The 26,945-nt window shown below is 35.9% G+C and overlaps 3 protein-coding genes across 4 annotated transcripts in view; 1 reads left to right on the top strand and 2 right to left on the bottom strand.

Annotated features, from left to right (window-relative positions):
- The window catches only part of tex10 (testis expressed 10), a 33,138-nt gene extending 12,844 nt beyond the window's left edge, over nt 1-20,294 (top strand). For both annotated transcript variants that reach the window (NM_212705.1, XM_087285248.1), the window contains 6 exon segments: nt 2,828-2,916; nt 5,216-5,349; nt 13,141-13,221; nt 13,301-13,470; nt 16,400-16,610; nt 20,088-20,294. In NM_212705.1, the coding sequence (NP_997870.1) occupies nt 2,828-2,916; nt 5,216-5,349; nt 13,141-13,221; nt 13,301-13,470; nt 16,400-16,610; nt 20,088-20,198 (796 nt within the window). In that variant the 3' untranslated portion in view covers nt 20,199-20,294.
- Nucleotides 1-26,945, bottom strand: part of si:ch211-197h24.9 — a 188,113-nt gene that overhangs the window by 73,780 nt on the left and 87,388 nt on the right. The gene's annotated exons all lie outside the window — the stretch shown is intronic.
- Nucleotides 22,944-26,945, bottom strand: part of invs (inversin) — a gene marked incomplete at its 3' end in the record, with an annotated part of 60,336 nt that continues 56,334 nt past the window's right edge. Inside the window, 2 exon segments of the mRNA NM_152970.1 lie at nt 22,944-23,482; nt 26,035-26,145. Coding sequence (NP_694502.1) covers nt 23,376-23,482; nt 26,035-26,145 — 218 coding nt within the window.

Below are 26,945 nucleotides of genomic sequence, written 5' to 3'. Positions count from 1 at the left end.
TTCATTTCTAAAATAAGTTAAACCTACAATAAACATTAAATCTACAAAATAATATTTAAGCTAATTCGAAAAATTAATACATACTATATATTGGTGTATGGGCTGCACAGTGGTGCAGTGGGTAGCACGTTCGCCTCACAGCAAGAAGATCGCTGTTTTGAGCCTCAGCTGGGTCAGTTGACGTTTTTGTGTGGAGTTTGCATGTTCTCCCCTTGTTCATGTGGCTTTCCTCTGGGTGCCCTGGTTTCTCCCACAAGTCCAAAGACATGCGGTACAGGTGAATTGGGTAGGCTAAATTGTCCATGGTGTATGTGTGTCAGTGAGTGTGTATGGATGTTTCCCAGTGATGGGTTGCAGCTGGAAAGGCATCCGCTTAGTAAAACATATGCTGGATAAGTTGGCGGTTCATTCCGCTGTGGCAACCCCAGATTAATAAAGGGGACTAAGCCGAAAAGAAAATTATGATATTGGTTTATACTGTATTTGTTAAAAGTAACACAGCTCCTTATTCAAAAAAGGTTTATTTAAATTAGGCTGGTCAAGCTGGCTTTAGCTGGCTGGAAGACCAGGCTGGAAATGACCAAAACCTCTTAAACACCAGTCTGGTTGACCATTTAAAACTACCGAACCAGTTAAGGCTGGTTTAAGCTGTATTTTTCAGCAGGGACGTTCCTAAATTGAATAAAAATGTTAAAAGTCTTACACTAAGACTGATAAGCATCGACATTTAAATTTAATTTTAACTAGTTGACTAGTTCTGGATGATTGACAGAATATTCCTTCGAGTTCCTCCACATGCTGAGGGCCTCGGGTGTCTGAGTACATCTGTGTGTGTATCTCTGACACGCTGTGTCCCCACTGCACTTCTTTTTCTCACTAGCCTAAAGCCACTCTTTTATTTGTGGATTTCCCTCAAATCCTAATGGGATCCATGTTTGAGTGTGTGACTTTGAATCCCTGTGTGACGCTTGTGGATGTGTTTTGGATACGCTGCCTTTCCTCCGGGCTCTTTCAGTTTGCTGATGCTAGGCTGAGTGCCGCCCACAGAGGGCAGTGTTGTTCTTTTGATGAGATTGTCGAGTTCTCCGCTCAAAGTCTCAACGAAATTCCAAAACAAATGCTACAGCAAGCGAATTCACACCGACTGCACTTTTTGGAAAGTCTGGACGTGTGACAGGATTCCTCCATGATAAGAGAAGCATCTTTTAAGGCCGCTTCTGTTCATGGCAGAGCTGCGTGACATGCTGTTAAGTGAGCCAATCCTCGGAACAACATGAACCGAACATTCTGTCCTTCGCAAAAAATTCACTTTGATCACATCAGCAGAACAAGACTAAACTCCTGAAGAGTTTTAAACAGTGGCCATGAGGTTCGGAACGTGGTGATAAAGTTGGACAAAGGGCTAATACTTTAGCGATAGTTTTGTGTGTTGTCCGATTAGCCGTGCGTGTGTGTGTGGTTGGCAATGGCATGCTGAATGGTGAATCTTTGTTGTGTGTGTGTGTGTGTGTGTGTGTGGCCCTTTTTACTAATGGGTTGATGGGAAATTAGCCAATCAGTGTGTATTAAGGAAGTCCAGCACATGCTCATTCCACAATCATAAAAGAACTGAAATCAAAACAAGTAAAAGATCAGATATTCATGCATTTTATTGGCCTCGAGGCTGATCCACATCTGTAAGGGCGAATCATAAGACAGCAAGATTGTCCTCAAGTAGCTTTAACACACACACACACACTGGTTCTGTCTGATTTCCTGCTTGGAAAAGCACTGTGGCTATGTAATGGCAACTTTTGACTGTGTCTACTAGACCTCAAATTCTTGGTGAAATAAAATGCGTATGGAGGCATTGAAAAATGAAGCCACTGCTGGACTGACCTGAAGCTCTTGCCAGTGACCTCTTGATTCATGTGCCCTCTGTAGAGTGCTTTGATTGATATTTTGTTTTCAAATTCTGTCCAAATACTCAAGATTTAATATTTTCTGATTTGTTTCCTTTGTTTAATATGTTTGAGTTTCAGTTTTCCTAATTTTTACCTTTTACTTTTATTATTATTTTTTTATGAGTTTTTTTTAATGGTTAAATTAATCTGTAGTCAAAAGCATGCCCAATTAATTGAAATCAGGAAACTTGCATAATATAACAAGATTTTAATGGCTGTTGAATAAAAACACGTTTACTTAAATTGCAGACTCCGGCTAAAATATCATAGGCCCATTTTAACAACTATTTTTTAAAAGGTTATAATTATTGTATTTTGTACTTTAGGTACATTCTACTGTGCTCAAACCTTTATTTTGATGACTTCTCAGTTCAGTTTCTGTGTTTATAGTGACTAAATATTTGACTTTACGGACATGTATGCTTAAATCATGCAGCTTAAAGGCAGACATTAAGGTTAAAACACTTATTTCCTTGAATCTGTCACCTTCCTCCTCCATTACTAATGCTTGTATTAATATATTCATATACCCTGCATTAATATAGTATATGTTTTATAAACCAGTTACAAAAGCAAATAAAACCCTTTAGGGATTTTAAGCATTTCTTCAAATGTCTTAAAGCGACACTATATGTTGTCTATCACACTGTAAGGATGACCACCGCGATTCCTCAATCCGCTGAGTGTCCTCATTTGCTGAAGGTGAGTGTTTTTGTGGCTGGAGCTTGATTTCAAAGGAAATGAGGGATCTCAGATGGCTAGTATTTTTAGTCTGGCATTCAGAGCTGGAGCGCGCGCACACACAGGTACAGTGTGAAGTGTGTAACAGGAGAGCGGATCAGTGTCGGGCCGCTGCACACTAATGCATGTGTGCTTCCTCATAGGTCTCCTCTTAGCGGCTGCTCCAGCGCCTCGCAGGATGTCCCGCTGAAGGATGTCGATTACCTCAGTTTCTTTTTCACCACATTAACAGGTGGCTGCACACACACACATATAAATTCAATCAATCCTTTCTGGATTTTGTGAGTCGTCTTTTTCAGGTTTTTGCAGGATACAATCCTAAATCTTAAAATTTGCTGAAGAATGTGGGACATTTGATTTGCTGTAAAAGCAAACGTTATACAACCACATTTAATGTTTCAAGAACCATTGCCTCTATTATATATCTAAAGGAATATGTAATGAGAGACCAAATAGAGAAAATTAATTTTAAACTTTGAAACTTGCTGCATTTATAATACATAACTTTATAAGCACCTTTGCCTCTCAAATTTCTTCTACAAAAGCACAGTCATTAGCATTGTAAAAACCTTGAAATATTATATTATCGAATACAGTGTATTTTAGGGCTGCATATTATATCGTTTTAGCATTCATGTCGCAATGTACACACTCGCAATAGTAACGTCGTAGCATGTGCAATATCCAGTCAGGATTATAGTCAATCAGGTACGTTAGTTTATCAATGCAACATCTATCCAAAATGTAGTGAAAGTGTATCGTTTGCATGTTTTTTTATTTATTTATTTTAATTATTATTTTTAGGCATTTCCATAGATATATACACTAGATATCGCATACAGATCCTGAGCATGTGTCAATACCACTGCCACATTTGAACAGGTGTCCTATGACAAATGTCATTCTACCGCACTTAGTCAAGACTAAAACCAATTTGAAGATTCTGGACTATTGCGCTGCATATTGGTGTATTAACAAGCAAACAAAAAAAAAAAAAACAAAGCCTAAAGGCTGAACATTTCATAAGTAAGACTTTGTTTTTTATGATTTCGTATGTTATGAACTTTTGTGCTAAATAAGTTATGTTATCGATGACAATACAGTCACTTACTGCACCGACCAAAAGGCAAATAGCACCAACTTGCACTAAATTCTAGGTTTATGCTAGTCTTGTTGAATAAAATCAGCAAACAATGTAAATGAAATATGACAACAAGATGCTGCGGTGCCAGAAACTTGTGTTATTGTCGGATAAGTGAAGTACGGCTAGTTTATTTTTACTTATAAGGGTGCCTGATAACATAATGGTGCCTGCGCCTCTATGTGCACACTTTCCGCCCTAAATTATTGAATATTACAAATTGTGTTTACCATTTAAATCAGAAAGGTGGATATGCACATTGAGAGGCAGAGATATCAGTGCTTACGAGTTATTCATAATGGATATTTATTCATAAACATATCACTCCCTCTGTTAGTTTAAAAGTGAAAGCGGGAGAGGGGATGTGTTTCAGGACATGGATTAGATCAATATTAGCAGGGAGGGTAAATAATACATTTCCATGCAAACAAACACATGCTCTTTGTAGGTAATGCCCGTGCGGTCACTTATCCATCGATATAGAAAAGTGATGTAAAATTATAATTTTCGTAATTTCAAAAATTATTTGTATACTGACCTCTGGGAAAACTCCCGATCATAGATGCATATATTAATGTTTACATGTATATGTCTCCATATGGCCAGTCCTCCACTACACCTTGGCCCCACATTCATTTCAAAGGAGCGCTACCCTGTACTGAAATGGCAGCTCTGTGGACGTATTCCTTTCAATAGACAACAACAGGCTAAGCGACATCTTATGTAAATATCTATGAAGCATTTCAAGAAAGCAGAAATCATAAGAAATTATATTGTTTGAAGCTTTAGATTAAGATCATTGTATTTAATTATGGATATGATAAAGAAGACTATACAGTAGTATTTAATATGTCATTTTTCAAGTTTTGTGCGTGAATACTATATGAAGACAACATGTGGTAAAATTGTTTTTATCGCAAAATAAATTGCAGGAAAACAAAATATAATTTTTTCCCAATATCGTGCCGCCCTAGTAGTGTATTTGTTAGTTCAGTCAATCATAATTGCTGGCCAACTGCATTTCATTGTGATTTTATGTAAATATATGCTAAACTATTGTAAAAATGTTAAGTTTGCCATGAAGCCATTTTCCTAAATTGAGTTAAAGAAGTAAAACTTATTTGTATTTTCACTAAATATTGTTAAATCAACTATAAGTTTACCTTTATCAGTTCAATGCAGACACAGCCTACTTCAAGTTATTCTTGGCTGAATGAGAGTTTCAGTAAAGTCACATGATGGATTTCTAAGATAGTTTGTAATATGGCAATTTTTGTGTGTGTGATGGTAGACTTGTAAAAACCTGTAAAGACTGATTGAGTGATATTGAGTGCCGGCTTTATACTTCATGATGTTGATAAAGCAGTGTTTCCATGATCCTGTGCTTCAGGTTTCTCCTCTGACATGTTGCGGGCTCTGCAAGACAAAGATGAAGACGATCTGTTGGCCGCCTCCACGCTCTCGCCCCTCAGTGTGTACACCACCAGTTTGGATCAGTTCCTGCATCACTGGGACGTGGTGGAGGTGAGTCTCTCTCTCTCTCTTTAATCTCTGTCTTTAGTCGATCCAGCTGTTTGTGCTTTGTCAGTTGTTATGCTGTCAGTCACTGGTGTAAGTTTCTGATCCTGTTGTCAATCGTTGTGTGCCCTCTAAACACCTCTCTCTCTTTCTCCTCTGTTGCTCACTTGGCTGCTAATCCCATACAAAAATCTCAGTCATGACTACTATTATAAGTATTTTCTTGAATTATTTTGGTGACAATTAATTGCATGTTGTTTGCTTGTAAAAATGTAAAAAAAAGTTCTATTCACTAAAGAATACCAGTATTTAAAAAATGACATTTTATAATTGTTATAGAAGTGCTTTTAGGCGTATACTCAGACGATCAAAGAGTGAAATTAGAGCTGGAGTTTTTGATAATATATATCATTACCATGAATTGAATAAGCTAAATTGGCTGTAGTATTTTATAACTTTCTTTATTGTTTTTTAAACATTCGAACACAATGACTTACAAATTCAGACCTACAAACATTTACACAACAATTGACAATAAAAGAGAACAAACAATACAGAAGTAAAATAATAATAGATAAATACAATAAATAAAAAAAGAGAAGAAAATACAAAAACAGAATCAAATTAATAATTAAACCTAAATATTTTATTACCTTTTATATTTTAAAATTATATAAATTATATTATATAAGCCTTTTATATTTTAAAATATAAACTAAATACTGACCCTTTAAATTAGTCTGATTTCAATTTCCCGTAGAATTTATGTCTTTAAAATAATTTATAAAAGGTTGCCAGATTTGATAGAATTGTCTGGTTTCTTTTTTAGGCAGAATCAGATTTTTCTCCAGTTCCAAATGTTTCATTACATCCCTCATTAGATGTATATATGTAGGAACAGCTTTTTGTTTCCAGTTTAATAATATTAATCTTGGTTCTAGTTTTTAGCTATCTTAGGAATTATTTGAATAATAATACAGTTTGTCCACACAACTCAGTTGAACTGTAAAAGTGGAATTTATTGGCTATTATGGAAGGGTTTATCCACGTTCAATGTCCTTTTCATTTCTGTAGAATTTATTAGAGATATAAAGTTCTATTAGTTTGTTTTTTGTTATAACTAGGCTACCTATTTAACTATATTGTAAAAAAATTATTACTGTGAAATAAAATTACTCTTACCATGAAATAGAATTTTGTTCATACCGCTTGCCTCTATTTTAAAGGGCTAGTTCACACAAAGATGAAAATGATTCCATGATTTACTCTCAGCCATCGTAGGTGACTTTCTTCTTTGAGACTGATCTCATCTGAGAACTTTATTCTCCCCCATTTTCTGTGTGGTGCACATTTTATTATGAATAGATGCGTTTTTGTTTTGGACTCTTGTTTTGGACTGTTGAAGAGGAAAAACTGAAAACTGCTTATACATTAACATCAAATAATTATGTATTGTTTTCATGTTTCCAAAATGACGTTATGCTTTTGGGATTCTGACATTTTAAAATGTTATTTTTATTACTGATTTCTGAAAATTTTCTGTAGAAGAAACAGGAAGCAGTGTTTTGCGATGTCCAGAGTTATGTGTGGTTATCAACTTCCACCGAGCATCAGACATCCACTTGAATCAGTGCAGGGCCACTTGGGTTGTAATTCCAGGCACAAGTGCGTGTGTGTTTTTTTTTTTTTTTTTAGTTTCCCCCTGAAGACTCAAGGCCAGTTCTCGAGCGGGCGAAGGTTTATCGTATCGCACTGGTGTAGGTGTCTCCATATTTCAATAAGGGCTGGTTATCAGAGTGCTCCTGGCTAAAGCAAATGCTAATGCCAGCCAGCGGACACCATCACCACCTGACATTTTACACGGAAATTAAAACCCAACAAAACCACACCCTCAGGCCAGGCTCTGACTCTCACTTTACTGCACACACACACACTGCTAATTCCTCTATGCAATTTTCTCTGGACTTTCATTTTTTGTGCCCAAGTCAATCAGACAGTAAAGGTGGTGAGGGACGGTTGGCATCTCTGTTGATACGGTAATGAGGAGTGACGGCGGAGATGATGCCAGCAGGTGAAGCTGATGGAAAATAATGGGCCTTAATGAGGAAAAGAGCCTGATTCTCTCCTCACGTACACAAGCACAGGACACGGTGTCTCAATCACTTCCCCCCTCCTGCTTATTAGAAATTTTATTTAACAATAAGAAATCACCTTGCAATAACACATTTAGATAGAAACTTTTGGTACGAGTTAATTGCACTCAACCTTTTTGAAAAAACAGAGGTGTTAATTATATTTTAAAAGTACTAGATACCTCTGTATCAAATGGTCAAAATAACAACTCTACAGTTGTTGTGATTAAAATTTAGAGGTTATTCCTCAATTTTCGTAATATTTCTGAAGTTGAATAATTGGTATTGTGTAAAATACAAACAAATCTATAATATTTTGTGTGTGTATATATATATATATCAGAAGATGGGCATGGTCAGCAGCTATACTCTGGTAGGCTGAGGCTCAATTGTTACTAATGGGCCCAAAGTGGGCCAAGAAAATATCCCCCAAACCTCCACCACCAGCTTGAACAATTGATACGAGGCAGGATGGATACATAGTTCATGTTGTTGACTCTAAATTTTGACCCTACCATCTGAATGTCGCAACAGAAATCGAGACTCATCAGATCAGGCAACGGTTTTTTTTTTGTTTTTTTTTTCAATCAGCTGTTGTCCAATTTTGGTGAGCCTGTGCAAATTGTAGCCTCAGTTTCCTGTTCTTGGCTGACAGAAGTGGCACCCAATGTGGTCTTCTGCTGCTGTAGCCCATCTGCCTCAAGGTTGGCTGTGTTGTGCGTTCAGAGATGCTCTTCTGCATAGCTTGGTTGTAAGGAGTGGTTATTTGAGTAACTGTTGCCTTTGTATCAGCTGGAACTAGTCTGGCCATTCTCCTCTGATATCTCGTCATGTTATCTTTTGGTCATTTTTGGTCAAAAAAACTTGCTGGTTGAATATAAGTAAGTTTAGGTTAGAATTTTTTTTTTATTGTCTTTGATTATGGTAATATACAGTAAATGCATGCAGCATTTTCTATTCTAACAAGACTTGATTCGGTACATCATGCTTCACTAAGTTTTACATTTTTATCTATAAAGCTATTTTAGGTAAACTTTCATCTTATATTTGTACTCTTCTTTCACTTGGAATTTCTTTGCTTTTTCAAGTGTTTGCATTTTAATATACCCCGAGTTTGTACAGAGCTGGGATAAACGGCACTTTCTTATTGTGCACCTTGGGCATGGAATAATTAGCAAAGACTTGAAACTAAATCAAATTGTGTCTTTCTGTGAGTTTAAAGACATTATTAAGAGAGTGGAATTGGAAGCATGTGAATGCTTTTGCTGAGAGGACTGATGAAATGTGTTTATTTATTTTAAAATATTCTGTATGGCTATTACTTTGGCCAGGTCACTCTTGTAAAAGAGATTTTAAATCTCAATGAGACTCCCTGGCTTAAATAATGTTAAAATAAAAAAAAGTGTGTGTGTGTGTGTGTGTGTGTGTGTGTGTGTGTGTGTGTGTGTGTGTGTGTGTGTGTGTGTGTGTGTGTGTGTGTGTGTGTGTGTGTGTGTGTGTGTATATATATATATATGAGGGAATGTCAACAGAATTAATAAACAATTGTGTTTCACGCAAGCTCAAATATTTCAATATTTATGTGTATGTTTGTTTTTAATTAAACACACACACACACACACACTTTTAAAGGGTAGAGTTTTAAGCTAATTTCATTTTACTTGTAGTAGTAAGAATTTTTTTATGGAGCAAATCGATATTATCATAATGATTTTTGATGCATAATGTGACAGACAACTGAAGCTGCTTAAAATTAATTTGTTTCTAAGATTTTGTAAAATATTTATAAAGCATGGATTTTAAATATTAATATTTCAAATATTGTTTTTACTGTATTTATGAAAAATAAGAGCAGGATTTAAACATAAAATACTTTCATTTTTTAAATCAGTAGATCTATCTTATGTTTTAAATGGCATGTTTACAAAACCTGGAATATGTTAAACAGGTTTTTTTCCCAGCACTTTATTTTCTTTCTGAATAAATGTTGCCAAACGTAAAAATGTGCTAAAAGTATATTTCAATCCTTCTGGGATTTTACATCAAACTCTTAAAGAAAATTCTCACCCTTTCTCAGATATATAGCATGACAATTAGCATCAAATTAAGTTTGGTGTGTGTGTGTGTGTGTGTGGCTGCTGGGGGTCCATTCCTTTATTGGCAATCAGGCGTCTGTAATGTGCAGCATGTGTAATGTGTTCTTAACGCTGTTAGTCTGATTAATGTCTGATAATAACCTGCTCTGAATGACATTCCGCTCCGCCTTCATCTGCTTAATCCAATCTGCCCTAATGCTATTAGCACTATTAGATTCCTCACACTCTTATTTATTGTTTGTGCTCATAAAATATCAGTTCAGAGTGGCAGCGTGTCGCTAATCTGTCCCATGTCAACTCACATTATGACAGAGTACAACCCTTTGAGCCCGTCACTGTATGTGTGTGTGTGGGTTCTTTTTTACTCTGTGGACTTCTCTTTTGTCTGAGGATTTATTTTTGTCTGACCTAAACCATGTCTGTGTATGTGTGTGAATGTGTCAGATGTTAAGATGTTGTGATGTATAATTCAGTGGTTCTTTGTAGACTGAGACCGAAAGCTGAAAGACTGGTCACACTTTTTTTCTATCTCAAAAATGACTGTTACTCCAATCTGACTTCCTTTTTTATTTATCTTAATTATAATTTTTTATTTAAAGGGCACTAGTGATGAAAATCAACTTTTGTAAGGTGTTTGGACAGAACCGTGTGTAGGTATAGTGTGTGCACAGTCATATATCGGAGTTATGGAAACCCAATAGGTCTTTCTTTTTAATTTTCCCTGCGTTAAAATAGGATCCAATCCCTCCCATTTTGAGGCCCACCACAACATGATGCAGAAATGCGGTTTCCCTGCCCACCGAATTGATTGACAGACGCTTATTAACATGTTTCCATTGTAACAAAAATAATCATATCAATAAGACAGGACATGCACACAGCAACTAGGATTAAAAGATCTGTTCAGCTCTCTGTGATCATCTGCACCTCAACAATGTGTTTTGAGTTTGAAATGTTTTTAAAGCAGTGCATGTTTGTAATAAATACAGTAAAATTCGTACGTAATTCATCATCACAGCCGCATGGCAGTACAATTATAAAAGACAACATTTCAGTACTGGTTTGTGGACTTAAATCAGGCTTATTTTGAAAAAGGTAAACATTTGTGAGTGTTTGTGTGGGACTCATCGTTGCAGAAAGGCTTGAATTAACTTATTCATTCATTAATTTTCTTGTCGGCTTAGTCCCTTTTATTAATCCGGGGTCGCCACAGTGGAATGCACCGCCAACTTATCCAGCAGGTTTTTACGCAGCGGGTGCCCTTCCAGCCGCAACCCATCTCTGGGAAATTGAATGAACTCCACAACACATATATCAAATAACAGTTGTGACATTTTTTGCTGTTGCAAGGGAGATCTGCTTTATGCGGGTCTGTCACTATGCTGTTTATCTACGTAAAGGCTACACACATCAGTGAAATAATGAGAGATCTCTGTGGCTCTGACAGGCACGTGGGAACAGTGAATGGGGAGAACCCAACTAATTTGTATTAAAAGCACAGACAACAAAAACGATTACAATGCACTAAAAGCTCAAATTTTCCAGATTTATATTAAGACTTTTTATATTTATATTATATATGAATATATATATATATATATATATATATATATATATATATATATATATATATATATATATATATATATATATATATTAAATTATGAAAAAGGGGAAAAATAGGTGCCCTTTAACTAATGCAGGTGTATCCAAACTCGGTCCTGCAGGGCCGGTGTTCTGCAGATTTTAGCTTTAACTTGCCTCAACACACTTGCAAGGATGTTTCTAGAGAGCCTAGTAAGAGCTTGATTAGCTAGCCCAGGTGTGTCTGATTGGGGTTGGAACTAAACTTTGCAGGACACCAGCCCTCCAGGACCGAGTTTGGACATGCCTGAACTAATGTAATTCCAAAAAAATTTACATTTTACAAATAAATGGAATGAGATACCATTTGAGACACACATATCTGCGTGCATAAATACATGTGTACATATGTATAATACTTTACATGTAATAATTTTTCTGACACATTTTCCCAAAATGAGGACTATATATATATATATATATATATATATATATATATATATATATATTTATATATTTGTATATCTGTATGCAATCTATATGGACATTAACTACATAACTGTGTGTGTGTGTGTGTGTGTAAGATTAAAAGATTATTGTCAGAATAATGTGTTTAATTTAAAATGGTGGTCCAATGTTTATACTGTTCATCTAATTGTTTCCAGTCAAACAAAATATTTTACGTATTGCCAGAAAAATTGCAAATTTATTAAATTCCATAGATTTTTTTTTTAATTAAAATTTTTTATTTATTCTTTTTTTTTCAGTCAGTGTGCTCCTAAACCCATTCGTCATTGGGGTATGAGCCCATTTGTAAGAAAATGTAAAAAAAAAAAATACATGCAAATTAACTGCTAAATCAGAAAGTTATGAACTGCCATGAGATTGTGTTGAATAGCATTGGCTCGGTGCTTAGCACTGTCGCCTCACAGCAAGAAGATCACTGGTTCAAGTCCCGGCTGGCCCAGTTGGCATTTCTATGTGGAGTTTTCGTGTTCTCCCCATGTTGGCATGGGTTTCCTCCAGGTGTTCTAGTTTCCCCCACAGTCCATGCGGTATAAGTGAACTGAATAAACAAAGTTGTCCGTAGTGTGTGTGTGTGTGTGTGTGTGTGTGTGTGTGTGTGTGTGTGTGGGGATTTCCCAATTCTGGGCTGTGGCTGGAAGGGCATCCACTGTGTTAAACATATTCTGAAATAGTTGGCGGTTCATTCCGCTGTGGCGACCTCTAAAATAGAGACTAAGCCAAAGAAAAATGAATGAACGAATTGTTAAATAAAACCAGCAGTTTTTAGGTGCTACTTACAAATCACTTTACCTTGATCAGAGCCGGCGATAATGCTGATGATTTTATGGAAAACTGCCTGCGTGGAAAAACTTCTCGGTTCTTAATTTATGAGTGTTTTTCTTCTGTTGAACACATGAAAATGTTGGAAAGAAGCAGCTACTGACATCCATATTAGAAAAGAAAAATACCATTGAAGTCAGTGGCTGCTTTTTTCCTTTGTGTTCACCAGAAGAAAGAAACTCAAGCAGGTTTGGAACAAGTAGAGGGCGAGTAAATAATCACAGAATGTTCATTGTTTGGGTGAAATGTCCCTTTAACACATGTAATCATTCATTCATTTTCTTTTTGGCTTGGTCTCTTTATTAATCAGGGGTCGCCACAGCGGAATGAACCACCAACTTATACAGCACATGTTTTACGCTGCAAATGCCCTACCCCTCTGGGAAGCACCCATACACACTTATTCACACACATACACTACAGACAATTTAGCTTACCCAATTCACCTATACCACATGTCTTTGGGCTGTGGGGGAAACCAAAGCGCTCGGAGGGGAGAACATGGAAGCTCCACACAGAAGCGCCTTAACTGAGTCTCAAACCAGCGACCTTCTTGCTCTAAGGCGACATCGCTACCCACTGTGTCGCCACAGGTAATCAATTTTTGAAGATTAATACACTTTGTTTGTTTTATTTAGGTGGTTTGTCACTGTCTGGACACTCTGGGCTCTCGAGCGCAGTGTTTTGATGTGATCCAGAATGCCATCATTAATAACCTGGTGAGTGTGTGTCTTGAGTGTATGTGTGTGTGTTTTGCTGCAGACAATGTTTGCTGTGATACTCTCACTGTTTCTGCAGGCTGGACTCGTGGTGGTGCCAGACTGTGTGTGTGTGGCTCTTCTGAGGTGTGTTCCTCGCTTATTGGATGTCAACTTCCTGCCCAGCGACACACTCCTCCACTTCCTGTCTGACTGTTGTCTGAGCATGCTCAGTCTATTGCTACAGCTGGAGCAGAGCGCCCGCAAGAGGTCAATATTTGCATACTGTAACATTTATACACACAATAACTGTTTGATGATGCAGCAAGAGAAGTTGTAAACAGTTCTGGGGGAAGTCCATTAGTGCACTAACAGAAAGAAAGGATCAACACATTTGAAAAGAAGGGTACTTATTTTGCTAATCCTGTAATGTCTGTATCAGCAATCAATGATTTTTAATAACTTCAGTAATAATTAGGGATTCCCCAATACCAGTATTGGGTCAATACTTGGTTAAAATATTCATACTTGTATCGTACACGAAATGCTAATCTCACGCAGCGATACCACTCAACAGTATTTCACTATGTATATGTGACTTGCTGTCCTACCTAATTTTAATATCTTAATGTATTAATTAATGTATTATATATTAATAGCTTTGTCCTTATAAATAATCCATTTATTAAATAAATTAACAATTCTAAAGGCTACTGAAGAATAAACCGAATATGCAATATGATCCTTGCATAATGATCACAGCGAAACAAGCTAGCACTTACTTTATATATAAACTATATATTTTTTCCCAATATTTTTATTGATTCTTTCCCCTTCCCCATATATATATATATAAACATACAGTTGAAGTCAGAATTATTAGTCCCCCTTTGAATTTTCTTTTTTAAATATCTGCCAATTGATGTTTAACAGAGCAAAGACATTTTCACAGTATGTCTGATAATATTTTTTTCTTCTTGAGAAAGTCTTATTTGTTTTATTTTGGCTAGAATAAAAGCAGTTTTTAATTTTTTTTTTAAAAACATTTTGAGGTCAAAATTATTAGCCCCTTTAAGCTAAATATTTTTCAATTGTCTACAGAACAAACCATCATTATACAATAACTTGCCTAATTACCCTAACCTGCCTAGTAACCTAATTAACCTATTTAAGCCTTTAAATGTCACTTTAAGCTGTTAAGAAGTTTCTCGAAAAATATCTAGTCAAATATTATTATGTGTATATATACATGACAAAATAACAAAAACAATAATACAATAAGGTGGCGCAGTAGATAGTGCTGTCACCTGACAGCAAGAAGGTCGCTGGCACGCTGGTTCGAGCCTCGGCTCAGTTGGCATTTCTGTGTGGAGTTTGCATGTTCTCCATGCGTTCGTGTAGGTTTCCTCCAGGTGCTCCGGTTTCCCCCACAGTCCAAAGACATGCGGTACAGATGAATTGGGTAAGCTAAATTGTTTGTAGTATATGAGTGTGTGTGTGAATGAGTGTGTGTGTGGATGTTTCCCAGGGATGGGTTGTGGCTGGAAGGGCATCCGCTGTGTAAAAACTTGCTGGATAAGTTGGCGGTTTATTCTGCTGTGGCGACCCCGGATTAATAAAGGGACCAAGCCGACAAGAAAATAAATGAATGAATATTACAATATAAAAGTACATGTTTACAAAAAACTATTTACAATATTATTTATGTATGTTTCCCAAAGATAGTCAAAGTCCTTCTGCTTGCCTTTGGTCATAGAAGTTGGATCATATAAGTTAGTCTCTCCAGTCCAACACAGTTCAATATATTTTTCCACATTTCTATGGATGGAGCATCCATGTTTCCAGTGTAATGCAATAGCCCTTCTAGCTTGAAGGAAACCAAAATCCAAAATTTTGGTCTTCCCAATTGTAAGTTACATAGGATACAACCCAAGTATACAGAGCTTGGCATTTAAAGGGATTTTAATATTATACATGTCTGACATGCATCCAGTGATCTCTTTCCAAAACATTTGTATTTTAAGACATTGCCAGAAGCAGTGATATAGTGTACCTTTATCATTAAACATTTAGAGCACACATCTGGAATATTCACTATATAAATTATAAAAAAAAAAAAATTAAAGAAATTCCCTAAGGCAACTTAAACTGCACACACTTGATTATGTAATGGGTGAAGTCGTGGACGCGTGTCAGCACAAAGATAATTTATCCTTTAAATGTCCATGCTTAATCGATAATCGATATGGTCTGTCAAATTACAGGGCTATCAATAATTTGTGTATATTTTTGGCTTGGAATAGGCTTCTGTTAAACATTTTTCTGTTCATCCTTGATTTATAGGAAACATAAAACAATTGCACTTTCATTGAAATCAAATCTAAGAGGTATCGGAAACTGTACTCTGTATCGGCGAGTACACAAATTAAAATACTCCTACTCGTATCAGTTTGTCAAAGTCGTATTGGTTCCCAGTGTGAGAGATTAGCACTGATTGGTACTTTTAAACTTTAATGTTTGGTCTTGTAATCAGCCTAAATCAAAGCAATATTAAACATCTACATATATTATAAAGATAAATTCAGATTATTCATTTATTCATTTTCTTGTCGGCTTAGTCCCTTTATTAATCAGGGGTCGCCACAGCGGAATGAACCGCCAACTTATACAGCATATGTTTTATGCAGGGGATGCCCTTCCAGCTGCAACCCATCACTGGGAAACACCCATACACTCTCATTCACACATACATTACGGCCAGTTTATTTTATTCAATTCACCTATCAGCTGCAACCCATCACTGGGAAACACCCATACACTCTCATTCACACATACATTACGGCCAGTTTATTTTATTCAATTCACCTATAGCGCATGTCTTTGAACTGTGGGACACCGGAGTACCCGGAGGAAACCTACGCTAACACATGAGAACATGCAAACTCCAATTTTATTTGTGTCTAATATTAGAGAAATTTGTTCTTTTACAGTTAGTCTCATAATAATAAATTCCCTATTATTATTATTATTATTGACCAGTTGTTCACTAATCATTACAAAAAAAAAAAAAACACAGCATATCACGTACAATCTTAGTTTGGAAGTTACGTTGGGGTTTAGGTTTAAAGAAATATAATATTCAGCATTTAAAAATATAAATGCGTTGGTCCAAATTTCTGTATGTTCATGTGTGTTTCAGGGATGCCGTGTGGGAGGCGTGTTTCGCCGCGTTGAGCTCAGTCCCGAGGCTCCTGCGACTCGTCCTGCAGTCTTTCCGTGTGCTTGATCTGTGTGAGGACGAGCTGCCCGTGTTGGCACAGATCCTCTCGTTGCTTCTACAACACACTCAGCTACGCAACCACATGATGGCCAACGCCAGTTTCCTGCAGCATATCATACAAGACTTAACGGTACATGCACATACACATACACAGCCACTGACATAAAAATCTGTCTACAGAAACTGAAAGTCAGGGACGAGCTTGTTTTATTTTAAAGCTGCAGTGTGTAGGATTGTACCTAGTGGTTGACATGGGTATTGCAGTCCAAATTCAAAACATTGGAGAGGGTTTTTTTTTTTTTTCACCCGGCCTCTCTGATGAGGACTCGACACAAATGCAGGTTGCCAGATTGACGACACTAATAGGAGTTAGCATGCCTGACGACTGAGCATTACAATGTATGCTGCTCAGCTAATGTTTACGTTTAAAATATTTATATTATTTGCTAATTTAAAACACCTTTTGTGGATTTTTTTTGATAACTTTGAATCTGAGTCTTATTTCAGAGCTGCTATACTGTACTCTGGAGGTCGCATTTTCAACAGCATCTACATACATTGAGGCAGCTTTCATGACTGGAATGAAATACGCAGTGTTTTCCGCCAAGGCAGCCTCAGATGCTGAAATATGAGTGGTTTTTAGATCAACAAGTATGTAGCATGATTCTTTAATATCTGCAAACGCATGGAATTTTCTTGCTTTAGAGTCAAAACTTGCATAGAGCACCTTTTAAAGAATTGCCCCTTTCACACAGTGAGACCGGTAAATATCAGGAAATTTTCCAGAACAACTTTACTGGTCATTTCAAAAAAGTGCTGTGCACACAGGCAAGGATGTTCCAGAAATTTTCAGAAAAAGACCATTTACACATTCATTCCAAAATACCTGAAAATACTGACGTCATTAACTAGAAATGAGCTAGAAATGAACGGCTGCGCTTGTATTTGGAAACAAAGACGGGGTCGGGCTTTGGTTGATGGTTACGTTACATAATATGTGTGTGTGCTGGTGCTCACCGGCTGCTTCACATGCACAAGCGTCAAGCAACTGAAGCAGAGCTTGAAGTTAAACAAACAGCGCTTTATCATAAGCATTTTATCCATAATTTTTTCCACGGTTGGCATTAAGAAGGAACATAGAAACATTATTTGACTATTCAAATATTCAAAGGCTTATTTTTATAAACAGCACAGATGTGAATGCATATGAATGATCTAATTGGCTGGAGTAGATATCTTTTGCAGCGTGTTTTAATTGTAAACATTATCTTTTCTGCAATTTTCCTTCTGCGTTCATACAGAGAAGCATTTACCAGTATTTTACAAAAGGGGCTGTTTACACATACTGACCTTTCCGTAAAAATGCTGGTAATTTTCCAGAAAGTCTGCATGTGTGAAAGGAGCTAATATAGTGTTTGTGTTAAGTGCGCAAAACCAGACTTCAGATATTTCATGATACAAGACTTTATATATATATATATATATATATATATATATATATATTAAGGGTGGAGCCGAACCCGAATACGGTATTCGGAAAGGCACAAATAGCGTGTTTTTACAAATACTTGATTCGAACAAATACTTGAAAAATTATTTGTATTCGGGAGCAAGAAAAACACTATATCAAAAAGCAGCGTCTCCTCGTGAGACCACAGTGCATGCCCGCATGAGTGAGTGAGTGAGTGAGTGAGTGAGTGAGTGAGTGAGTGAGTGAGTGAGTGAGTGAGAGAGAGAGAGAGAGAGAGAGAGAGAGACACGCTCAGTGCAAATCACTGTTCAGTGATCGCAAACTGCCGTAGTTTATTAAAGACGCAAACCTCTCACTGCACGTCAGCTGCGCGCCTTCAGCAGACCTCCTCATTCCTGCAGCACGAGAGCTTTATGATTGTTTATGCGCGCCTAAAGTGGCGGATCTGTCCGGTAAAATATCTGACTGCGTGTCACCGCATCCCTAAGGACTGTTTGGCGAAATATTTGACTGCATGTCAATGCATAACAAACGACTGAAAGGATATAACTAGAGAACTCTCCACTGTGCTACTGGGTGAAAGCGTATGTCAAGCCGTTTTAGCATTTAAACCTTGTTCAGACTATCCATAAATATATTTAGAGATATCTCTAATTATATTTTGACTTGTCATAATTATAATTCGACTAGTCAGATTGGAAATATCTGCAAATATATTATGACTGACTAGTCATATTCCTCCATTGACTTCCATTGAAAAATATTTGCAGATATCTCTAAATAAACAAACAAACAAACTTTGTGTCTGTTTTGTGGCTGGCAGATGATAATAGCAGGGCTGTATCTTTTAGTATTATATAGAATACTTTTGTTCTGCCAGATCTCCCGGGCAGGGTTTTATTTAGATTAATTTAGTTAATTTTAGTTTTTGGAATTCTGTGCATTGGAAAGAAGTTCTTTCAGAAGAAGAACAGTTTTTTGAAGTATTATTTGTTTTTATTCTGTCTATTCAGTGTCCTTTAACAAGAACGGTGGTGGTGGGGTTCATAATATTCACAATGGTATTTTATTAGTTGTAGGTTTAACCATGGATGAAATAATGGCTTCTATGTTATTTTCTTTTCAATGACATTTCTTGTCACATGTTCAAAAACAACAGCCAATATTGCATATCTATAATTTATATAATGGGTATAATTAAACAATACTTTCACTATAACGTAAATTAGAAGTGTTATAGAAAAAATATATATTTTTGCGCCATTTTGAATTTTACTCGAATACAAATACAAATACAAATACTTTTCCCCCCTCAACAAATACAAATACAAATACAAATACTTTTCCCCCCTCAACAAATACAAATACAAATACAAATACCGGCTGCTCCGCACATCCCTAATATATATATATATATATATATATATATATATATATATATATATATATATATATATATATATATATATATATATATATATATATAATGCCTTGTAATTATATTATATTAGCTTAGATGAGAAACTGCATTTTTAATGCTTATGTCTGACCCTGGACCAGTCAGTCAACTGTTAATTTAGTTGAAATGGAGGTATATATATCACGTTATTAAACAAATAAGCTCTTCATCTATGTATGATTTATTAGGACAATATTTGGCCAAGATACAACCATTTAAAAGTATTGAATTTTAAGCAGGTTGCAAAGCAGATTGTGTTGTCTATATTGCTAAGCAACCCAAACAGACGTTGACAGGTGGCAATGGTTTGCATACCCTCATAGAAAGAAGAGTCTGCAGCACGTCTGGTGTGCGACCCCCTTAAAAATTCTCAAAAATCAAAACATTGAGAAAATCACCTTTAAATTCAAATGAAGTACTAAGCAATGCATATTACTTATCAAAATTTGCTATTGCTAAAAATATACTCAACTTAAAACATTTTTGGTTCAGAGTAATATATCTTCTAAAAACATTTCATTTGGTCTTTCACTAATAACTTTTAGACTTATAGACAACAATAGCATAAAGATTTTTTAACACCCATAAAACTTTTCAGGGGGCTTGAATATGAAACGATCATTAAACTTCTTGCATATGGCCCCTTTAATATTGAATGCAATGTTGTGTTTTTCCAGCATTACTATGGTGGTGAGAGCCGTGAGCAGTGGCTGACTGACCTCCTCTACTGCTACAGTGTGACGCTGTCTACTCATCGGGCAAACATGGGCATAAGGGACATCTATTAGCCGCTATTGTCCAACACAGTCTTCAGAGCTGCAGCCTTTCTTTTCCAGTCCGGTCATTTTGTACAAAATGAAAAAATAAACCTTGTGATAATCAAATGATTGGTTATGTCTTTCATTCTTCAGTTTAAAATGTATTATTGATTCAAACTTAGATTTTTTTTAACTGCCCACTGTTTCTGCTGGTAGATATGGGTGGCTGACGGTAGTATTGGTAACCTAGTAACTATAATGGATTCATGTCCACTTCAGAGAAACATTAGAGTTTCTCACATTATTCACAAAAACTACAAAAATATTTAGCGAAAAATATATTTTTCCCTGAAATTTGCACATTAGCACAGGTTGATGGAAACAAAGCTATTGTGGGATTTACTCAAAGCAACTAAAACATACAAGTTACTTAATGTTCCTTTTTTAAAAGAAATCCAGATAACTGAAATACACAAATTTGTTTTAAGTATTGTTCAAAAGCACAAAGTTAGTAAGTGTTTTATTGTTTATTAGAAATATTTTTTATTCTGCTAGGATCCATTACGTTGAAGTGGCAATAAAAATGTGTACTGTGGTATTTATTTAAAAAATACTGTGTATTAATTAAAGAATCCTGAAAATTTTTTATCTAAACTCATTTTCAACTATTTTCAACATGTTAAAATTATTATTATTATTATTTCTATATTATATTGCATGATTTCTAAATAAACTATATGACTTAAAAATATAAAAATTATATTATTATTAAAATGTATATATTCCACTATATATATATATATATATATATATATATATATATATATATATATATATATATATAATTGAAGTCAGAATTATTAGCACCCCTTTGAATTTTTTATTTTTTTTTTTAAATATTTCCAAATTGATGTTTTACAGAGCAAGGAAATGTTCACAGTATGTCTGATAATATTTTTTCTTCTGGAGAAAGTCTTATTAGTTTTAATTCGACTAGAAGAAAGGCAGTTCGATTTTTTTAAACACCATTTTAAAGACAAAATTATTAGCCTCTTTAAGCTAATTCTTTTTCCATTATTCTGCAGAACAAACCATCATTATACAATAACTTGCCTAATAACCCTAACATGCCTAGTTAACCTAATTAACCTAGTTAAGCCTTTAAATGTCACTGTAAGCTGTATAGAAGTGTCTTGAAAAATATCTAGTCAAATATTATTTACTGTCATCATGGCAAAGATAAAATAAATCAGTCATTAGAGATGAGTTATTAAAACTATTATGTTTATAAATGTGTTGAAAAAAAAAATCTTCCCTCCGTTAAACAGAAATTGGGGAAAAAAAATAAGAGGGGCTATTAATTCAGGGGGACTGATAATCCTGACTTCAACTGTATATATATATATATATATATATATATATGCATGCTATATACACATGATGTATATACTCAATTTATAATAGGTGAAGTTTCATAAACTAATTTCGAGAGGAGCAGGTGACATGATTGATTGCAGCTGGTCCCTCATCCGTAATCAATCAGATTGATTCAAGCTTACAATAAATAGACCGATTTCACCCTACTGCCTTAGCTTCATTTTGGAAGAATCCTGCCTTCCACCCAATCTCCTCCTTGTCCTCCCTTTACTGGTGGGAGCTCTTGAGATCTACCTGATCTCGGACCCCCTTATATGCTTATTGACCAAGTGGGAGCCTTGGGCTCAGTTATCTCCGAGCTCAGGGTTCTCTCCCGGGACAGCATGCCAGACCAGCTATTTGCGTCAAGCAATATCTAAGGCTGCATTTACTGCAGATCTTGATAGTCAATGCCGAATTTGGGACTATACAATTTTTTTTTTGCTGACCTGCTTACATCATCTTTTAAAAGTGACACATATCCGATTGTCTGCATTTACACAGCAAAGGTGCAATGACTAGGAAAAAATGAGCGCGCGTTGACTGAGAGCTGATAATAAAAGAGCGTTCATTTCTCCATTCCTGTATTTAATGTGTTCACAGGGTTTACTTTTTTTAAATGCTTTTTGACACATTGTTTTACTATAGTTTATGACAGAAGTTCTCATTTTGGCCAGCTTAATGTAATGTCCATGATTTATGCATGTGACGTTTTCCACAGTTTTATATTCCTTTAGGTTACATGGCGAATATTGCGCCCGCAAACACACACATACACTACGGTCAATTTTAGCATACCCAATTCACCTATACCAAATGTCATTGGACTTGTGGGGGAAACCGGAGCACCCAGAGGAAACCCATGCAAGCACGGGGCGGAGGACATGCAAACTCTACACAGAAATGCCAACTGACCCAGCTGAGGCTCGAACCAGCGACATATACACAAGACCTGAATCTGATTTGAGTAAATCAGAATCTGTGAGATATTTTTTTTTCCTACTTGCACATACATGGGCCATATCCGATCTGTCGCACAGGATAAAAATGAGAATTGAGTCACTTGAACCTATGCAGTATAAATGCAGCCTTAGTGTAAACTCTTGAAATGTAGCATTTCGAGTAACTATGTTGGGGGGAAAAACATATTTTAAAATGATTATATGAACAAATCTAGCCTTATTAAGCTGAAGATAGTTGACTTAAGCCCAAATCTTTGAACAAAAAATTTCAAATAATTCTTTCAAAATAATTGCTTCTCATGTTAGAAAACAACGTCTGCCGTAAAGTGACCTGCAACAACAGCAGCAAGATCTCCTTTTCACTCATAAACTCAGGGAATTTCCATTTATAGAGACATCTATAGAGACCGATAAAACAATTATAACTTCTCAGTAAAAAGACAACAATAGAGTACAAGAATATAACAGACATCTGTGACAACATTTAGCAACAGGCTGAAAATAGAAGCATGTTTCAGAGCGCCGACTTTTACTGTACATATAAGCACTCAGTGGTCTCCCATGCAGGTGGTCTTGTTACGTAAGGCGTATGTCAACCTTACGACAGGTATATGACCTGTTGTCGACAGAATGAAAGGTTATCTAATACATTTGTTGTGTTTGTGGTTTTAACCTCTAACCTCTGCAATAATCGAGGTGATGCTGCAGATTTAACGTGTAAACGCAGACAATACTGTACCTCGTGCTTTAGTGTAAAAGTGCAGATCATTCCAGATTCAGTTCCTGCAGAAACACACACGTTGGTGTGCGTTTTGTGTCATTTTTTTATTCGGTTCTGACTGCTTTGACTGGCACCACTGGATGGCCGTAGATGGTAAGAGAATTGCTTGGCCTGACTGACAGAATCCACTAGATTCACACACTCCACGGCGCTCACTGTGAAGACAACAACAGGCGTATATTTGAATATGTGGTTTATAGGGACTCTACATATATGTCTTGATTTTTACACATGTCTAAAGTGTATATCCTGTCCTCTAAACCTAACCCTACAGCTAAACAGAACCAATAAAACATCTTGAATTTCAAATAGACCTGAGTAGTATGTGTTTGAAACTCTTTGGGCTCCCGGGACACATGATGAAGAGTCCTTATCAACCATATTTATGCACATTATAAACATGTATTGAAGCACATACACAACTAATCAGAAGTTTGAAATAATTAAGAGTTCACCAAGGCACATTTTCATCTATTTGTGCTGAGTTTTTAATGTTGTGATTCACTTAATAGCAGTAGATTGGTTTCGTTCATGGTTTATAACATAATGAGTGCTTTACAAAAGAATCTGTGTGGGAAGAATATTTCTTGAACCAGTGCGGCTGAAAAGTGGACGTGCACTAACAGAGTTTACATGCTGATTTGCACTCAGTTGTTATCAATTAACATCATTACACGGTTCTCTGGAATACTTGATTCCGATTGGTCAATCATGACATTCGATGGTGTGTCATTCCCAGATGACCACTGAAACTCAGGCGCATCCGAATACTTGGAATGATCTTGAACTTAAAAACTGTGTATTCATTTTAAGTGCTTATCTTTCATGCTGCTGTTCTTGACTGTTTTGCAGCACTTTGCCACTGTATAATAATAATGATAGTAGGTTAGTGTAGGCTGCATTCAGCCATTTTTGCTTTTGATATGTTTAATTAAGGAGTTAATGAAATATTCTAGCTCAAACTAATGTTTTTGCTGCTTAATATTTAGTGGAAACCTTTTCAGAATAAAAAAAATGTTAAAGAACAGCATTTACTTTAACAGGAATCTTTTGGTACCTTTTTTCCTTTACTTTCCTGTTTAAGTAATATATCCTTGCAAAAAAAAAAAAAAAAAAAAAAAAATATATATATATATATATATATATATATATATATATATATATATATATATATATATATATATTATTTTATCTTATATATTATTTTATCTTACACCAAACTCATCAATTTATTAGGGTTTGCACAAATATATTAAGCAGCACACCTGTTCTCAAAAGATGTAGGAATATTTGTTTCTTAGTAGAGAATGATTTCTGAAAGATCATATGACACTAAAAACAAAAGTGAAATCTTTACAATAACCAGATCAAATAACATTGATTAAAGACAATACAAGTTCAAAAGTTAAATGTAATTAAATTTTTTTCCAATACTATCATTCATTCATTTTGTCTTAGTCCCTTTATTCATCAGGGATCACCACAGCGAAAAAAACCACCAACATGTTTTACGCAGCAGATGCCCTTCCAGCTGAAACCCATCACTGGGAAACACCCATACAGGCTCATTCACACACATACACTACAGACAATTTAGCTTACCCAATTCACCTATAGTGCATGTCTTTGGACTGTGGGAGTAACCATAGTTCTCCATACAGAAATGCCAACTGACCCAGCCGAGGCTAGAACCAGCGACCTTCTTACTGTGAGGCGACAGAGCTACCCACTGCACCGCCCATAATTTTTAATGTATTTTTCATTAAACAAAATCTCTATTCTCTCTGTAATTAAAATGTTGAGTTTGTGTTATCTCTTGATTTTCTGTTAAATTGTGATTAAGTAGAAAATTTGTTTAATAAAGTGTTTTTGAAAATCAAATCTCTCTCTCCAATATATGACAGCAAAAGATTCCAAATGCAAATAGCACACTTGAAATTAACTCTGGACCTTTTATCTGCTCATTGTAATTGAGATAATGATGGAATAACACACACCTGGCCATTTTTTTGAGAAGCAAATTGTACCATTATGTTTGATGTTTGGTCCCTTAACAAGTGGGAGGCACATGTACAAACAGTTGTAATTTTTACACCACGGGTCACCAATCTCGGTCTTTGAGGGCCAGGTGTCCCTGCAGGGTTTAGCTCCAAGTTGACTCAACACACCTGTCAGGGTGTTTCAAGTATACCTAGTAAGACCTTAATTACCTTGTTTATGTGTGTTTGATTATTGTTGGAGCTAAAATCTGCAAGACACCGACCCTCCAGGACCAAGTTTGGTGACCACTGTCCTACACCAATCACCCAATTTGGATGTAAATACCCTCAAATTGAAGCTAAAAGTCTGCAGTTAAAGCACATCTTGATCCAATTCAAATCCAATGTCTTGGTGTATGGAGCCAAAAATGTAAGAATTGTGTCGATGTCCCAATATTTATGAACCTAACTGTATATACACACTTTGCTGGACTTTTAAATTTTAAAGGTTTGAGTAAAATTGTTATTGCTTTCTGGGGCTGACAATATTTCTTCCAAACTTAAGATTTCATAAACAGTTGGTCAGAATAGCATGAATACCTCTCAGACAAACAACTATAAATTAAAAATCCTGTGAATTATCAAGTGATCTTTCAATTTTTCTTCATAGCTGTGTAATTTTTACAAACACCAAAGAACCCAACCAGTGACTGAACTCAATTACTCACGCTGCTTATGTGTTCTGAGCGACAGATCCAGCAAAACTTGGCTTTGGCTCTGGCTCTGTGTTTTGAGAGCTGCCGCCCGTAGAGAGGTCCCTCTTTTGGATGGGGCAGCACCTACATCAAATAAAACAGCAGGTGTTTATTGCTCTAAACGTGGCCACATGCACATTTCCTACTTAATTGAATCAACACGTCACAGCTGATGCTGGAGCAGGTGATTCTGATTCAGACAGTTGGGGCTCAAACGTGCAGGTATGTGTGTGTGTATGTTTGAGATGGGACGGGCGAGGGAGGTCTGCGAGAGGAGACAGCTCGACATTCCCTCTGACAGCAATGAACTTTTCAAAGCGTTCTGACTGTCAGAGAGGAGCGGCGAGGGGAACAAGTGTCCGTGTGTGTATGTGGACGCGCTCAGCCATCATCACCTGTTCATGTCTGCTGAAGGTCAGTTGCGTTAACTGGGTCGAAACTCCACCTTATCAAGTGATATGAAAGGAGGGAGCTGAAACGTCACAGAAAAACATAACACCCCTCTGTAATGATCTTATTAGAGATGCTCGGCCTACTTTTAAAGTGAAAGTTCCCTGACAGATTGTGTTGAGTAAAAAACATGAGTAAAAAAAGAAAACTAAGGCTCATCTGAATAAGCTGATAATTATTTTCATCTTATGGCTAATAACTATTGTAAAGTAAAATATATAAAAATATATAAACAGAAATTGGGGGAAAAAATAAACAAGCAGTCTAATAATTCAGGGGGGCTAATAATTTTGACTATATATATATACTAATATATATATATATATATATATATATATATATATATATATATATATATATATATATATATATATATTGTCAAAATTATTAGCCCCCCTGAATTATTAGACTGCTTGTTTATTTTTTTTTTTGTT

Source organism: Danio rerio, chromosome 16 (genome assembly GCF_052040795.2).
Source record: "Danio rerio strain M-AB ecotype USA chromosome 16, GRCz13ab, whole genome shotgun sequence".
Lineage (NCBI taxonomy): Eukaryota > Metazoa > Chordata > Actinopteri > Cypriniformes > Danionidae > Danio > Danio rerio.
The sequence above is the reverse complement of the archived record's forward strand: the minus strand, read 5'-3'. Positions and strand labels throughout refer to the sequence as shown.